Source organism: Notolepis coatsorum, assembly GCF_963971535.1.
Source record: "Notolepis coatsorum genome assembly, chromosome: 11".
In the NCBI taxonomy this organism is placed as follows: domain Eukaryota; kingdom Metazoa; phylum Chordata; class Actinopteri; order Aulopiformes; family Paralepididae; genus Notolepis; species Notolepis coatsorum.
In genome coordinates, this window is record NC_140175.1 from 60,003,581 (window position 1) to 60,008,430 (window position 4,850).

General features: G+C 41.5%; 1 protein-coding gene across 1 annotated transcript in view; it reads left to right on the forward strand.

Annotated features, from left to right (window-relative positions):
- Positions 1-493: 493 nt before the first annotated feature.
- Positions 494-4,850, forward strand: part of prodha (proline dehydrogenase (oxidase) 1a) — a 94,240-nt gene continuing 89,883 nt past the window's right edge. The window contains exons 1-2 of the mRNA XM_084324057.1: positions 494-889; positions 1,342-1,550. Of these exons, the coding sequence (XP_084180183.1) occupies positions 560-889; positions 1,342-1,550 (539 nt within the window). The 5' untranslated portion in view covers positions 494-559. The remainder of the gene's footprint in view (positions 890-1,341; positions 1,551-4,850) is intronic.

Genomic DNA, 4,850 nt, shown 5'->3' on the forward strand with positions numbered 1-4,850 from the left:
GAGTTAATAATATTGTATATTGTTTACACTGCCTTTTTATTCTATTTTTACTTCTCCACTGTACTATAATTATGTGACCTGTACCTCTACGTCTTCTACTACCTGTACCTCCCCTCCCCCCTCCCCATGCTGCTGAATTTATCTTATCTTATGAATACAACGTTCAATTAACGTTCGCTAACGTAGAGAAACGTCAGACGTAATTCGAGATACGTCAGACGTACTTCGAGATACTTCCGTACTTTCCGCCAATCAGCGCACATTGTCCTGTCCCGGGAGAAATGTCGTGGGACCGGGCGGAAGTTGCTCAATCTGGAACAATCTCCAGGGCTGCAGCTGGAGGCTACTCCACAAGCCAAATAAAAGAGTTTACTCAATTCTAAAAAGGGTATCTAAAATTACGTCAGAGTGGTAAACAGCCAATCGGCACATGTGGGCGGCACTTACACCAAACCTACAAACACACCCAACACACTCTCCAGTTTCACCTCGAGGAAGTCGCAGAAGTTATCGTTTTGTCCGACTCATATGAGAATTGTAGTAACAGAGTAATTACCTAATGTCGTACACTAAACTAGTACCGGCTCTTCTCAGGGCGAACTCGGACCACATCAAGAGAATCCGTGTTCAGTCTGGAAGGTTTCGCTCGACCGTCGCGTCCCCCCGGCGCAAAGAGCAGTCTATTGATGAGTGCGCGGTGGAAACGGTCCCGACGGAGCTCATCACCGGTCAGACCGTGAACGATGTCGGCCAGACCAGGAGGAAGATCGCCGTCGACTTCGACAACACCCTGGAAGCCTACAGATCTAAAGACAACATTGAGTTGCTGAGAAGTCTCCTAGTATTCAAGTTGTGCACGTTTGACTTCCTCGTCGACAAGAACAAGGAGGTGGGTTGGAAGTTGTCCTCTAGCCCCTTACGCGGTCACGTAAGGGGCTAGTCCTCATCCTGATGTGACTTTTCATTATAGTATTATTATGGCTATAGATGGACGTTATCATCATTTAAAACTCAGCCAACAGTCAAATATTGCGAAACATTCGGTAGGTTTTGTTTTTAGTCAGTCTGTTGTATTTGTCCAAGACACGTTTGCTTCTAAATAAATCCAAATGGCTGGTTTATTCGGAATTCGTGAACCACCAACATGACAGTGGCTAAGTGAATGCTATCGAATAAAGTTAGTTTCATTATGATGGTGATTAATGTCAGATTAATGTTTTGTTTTGCATTGATCAAAATTCTGTCTTAGACCATAGGAATAAGAATAAACCATACAGAAGTGATCACATTGAGTGGTATTATTACTGCTGTGGAAGGATTTAACTACTATCTTGTTTTCAGCTGATGGACCTGAGTAAGAAGGTGTTTGGCCAGCGACTGTTTGAGAGGATGATGAAGATGACCTTCTACGGCCAGTTTGTGGCGGGGGAGGACCACAACTCTATCAAACCTCTGATCAGAAAGAACCAGTCGTTCGGCGTGGGGGCCGTGCTGGACTACAGCGTGGAGGAGGACCTGACGCAGGAGGAGGCAGTGAATAAGGAAATGGAGTAAGTCATGCAACTAGCTTGTAGACCTTACTTACTGGCCACATGGCCGTGCAACTAGCTTGTAGTCAATTTACTGGCATATTAACATAAAACCGTACACAACATCTGGACAAATGATCCACTTGGTAAATGTATCCACGTGTACAGATTTGCTTACATTTGAAATACTATCTCAACTTAATTTAAAAAGTGTGGTAGTTTCTGGTGGCTATGTGGAGTTTATTCCAGATCTCTCTGAGAATGCAGAATTTCCAAATGGCTTGTGTACGGACTGCAATACAGTCTCCTCTTGTTACCACGAAGCTCTTAATCTAATTGGAATGTAAACACTTAGAGGATGATGAGTTACTCCATTAAGAATTTTAAATATAAGGCACATATCTCAGGGCTTTCCTCTGGATTTTCAAACAAGATGGTGCTGAGTAGCAATTAAGGGGTGGTCCGGAGGGGGGCTTTTTTCCAAAATAATTTGCAAGAAAGAAAGCCATTTGTTGTAATTTCCTGCAACTTAAAATCATAATTTTAATAAAATTGCAAACACACGGGTAAGTTCCAAAATATACATTTATGTACAGTGTTTCACGTATTTTAACGTTGAACATGAAAACACATGCACGCACACACATGTGGAACAAAGGTCCGAGCAATCAATGTGCATCTGTTTATGAGCTGGACCCAAGTTTCCACTGCAATAAATAAACAATATATACGTATATATACTATATATATATTAATTTATTTTAAACTGGTATTGTGTTGTCATAGTGGTGCTGCACCCTATACTATTGTTTAGGGAAAGCCATGATTATTATGATTATTACATCATGTGGTCAGCCTTTGTTCTATCCCACCTTTCATGGGACAACTGATCTTTAAATGGAGCAATATTCCCGCGGGGATAGTGGCAACGGGCAGCGAATGCGATCCAATTGAAAATAGTTGTGGTTATGATATAACCTACAAGCTATAACCACCACAGAATTCCTCACATCATCAAAGAAAAACATCACACCCCTGTCCCAGCATTCTAGGCAGTCGTATTTACACAGATGCTAAGGATAACCCACCCCGGCAATGTGACTAGTCTACCTCTGCTGGCGGCTTAATACCAGATCAACAATGACCCCCACCATTCCATATTCATACATTTTATAATGTAAGAAATGCAATGCGGAGTAATGGTGCAACATTCCCACCTTGAACAGGCTGTATTGTAGAAAACTTGTGTATAAATCAATGTACATAATAATCAGCTAAACCTGCCACTCCACCCATCATCCTTACATTGGACAGGCACAAAAACCACTAGTGCGCACAGTGCACACTACAGCTGTCTATTATTAGTCGAATAATCGGTCGATTCAGTCTTGGTTGACCAAGACTTCGATTTTATACTTTTACATGCAGAACTAAATATTTTCTAAAAATAAATAAATAAAGAAGATAAGTACATCTCTGGTAAGCAGGGGGCGACAGTGGCTGGTCTGACTGCAAGACAGTCATGCATGCATTAAAGCGTTCCGTCTCCAGACGGTTTTCAGTCTTTTTTATTTTTTTTTCGTCAATTTGATTTGGAGTCTGACGGAATTGGCTACCTGGTATAATATGATTTGTAGATGCGTAGGGCATTTTGACCATTTGTTTGTTTGTTTGTTTGTTTGTTTGTTTGTTTGTTTGTTTGTTTGTTTGTTTGTTTATTTACACATATAAAAACAGTTACATATATAATACAATATAGTCCACAAGGGATGTGTAGGAGAATTGCCTAAAAACCCTCAAGGGGCTTGCATGTGGCATTCACCAGGAAGCAAAATTACATTATATCAAGATAAATATAAAATATAAAATAAAATCCCCCCCCCCCCCCCTGAACAAACAAACACACACAAGCAGGCCTACATAGACACCGAAGTAGGCACCCCATGCCATATGGCCAAGATTTCTGGTATAGAGAAAACAATCAATGACAGTAAGAATATATAATAAAACGAAAATACAATAACAAAATACATCAAGCCATCAGACTACAGTTTGTAAAGGAAGTCCATATGGGAAATATTGGTGATCTAGGAGATGAGATTTCAGTGCTCTTTTGAATTTCAGAAAAGAAAATTCCAAAATATGTGGAGGCAAAGAGTTCCACAACTTTGACCCTCGGTAGAGCAAACAAAACTGAGATTGGGAAGTGCGGGAAAAGGGTGGTCTAAGCAAACAGGAACTACGTGTGGGGTAATTATGAATTTGGTGATTGTGGGCAAACATGTCATGAAAAAAAGGGGGAAGGGCTCTGTTTAAAGAACTATGCACAAATAAACCAGTCTGAAGATGATTCACTTGATAAACACTGACCCGTATCATTTGCACCGAAGATAGCAAGCGTGCAGGTCCTCTTTTAACACCACTGAAGCATTAAACAATGGCCCAGTAAACTATTCACTTTAGTTTACTACACGAGGCGTTCTCTAACGTTATCTAGCTGGCTAGCTGATAGCTCATAACATAATTGAAATTCGTTTTTGAAGCTGTGGCTAACGTTAGCTAGCTACCGTTCTTCGGGTGGCTAACGGTTAGCTACCTAGCAACTGTAGCTTGCTAATACGGGCTGTCCTGGCTGGCTAACTTTTATTTCGCAATCAGTGGAGCTAACTAACTGTACAAATCGATGTGATTGGCTGAGACTGTATTTTGTACGGTTGGCTGCCTGGCTGTTGTGGATTTGGGTAGCCAGCTAGCAGCTAACATCAACACTATGTTGACACTCTGAGCGAGTTTGCCGACAGCAATGTAACAAACAATATGGTCCGTGCGGAACCATTATCCCCAACACATAGTTATTAGCTAACGTCAGCATAATAACGATAATGGAAGGAGTAAGCCGGCCACTAAAAAGAAAACACACGCAGTGTTCTCAGACGAAAAAGATGAGCGGCACCACCCAACAAAAGAAAGTTACGAGAGGATGGAAGTTTGAAGATAGCAGTGTTTCAAGAGACTGGCTAGGCTACAGTATGATGATTCGCGGGCTGTAGACGGTGGTGAGTTGTTAACTTGTTCCGTGTTCCGCAACTATGTCAAAAAGAAAAACAGAAACAACACATTTGTCATTGTCGTGTTACTTCACAGTACAAATATGTGAGTCCTCTGCTGTGGTTGTGAGTATCCTTTATTAGCTTAACTCCGTAGCAACATTACACAGGTGTATCTGTAGACGGTCTCCTCCCCACTGTATATTCTCACCCCACCGTATGTATTTTTTTTCTCCCACCCACCCTAATGTACAGTCTCCTCCCCATCATAATG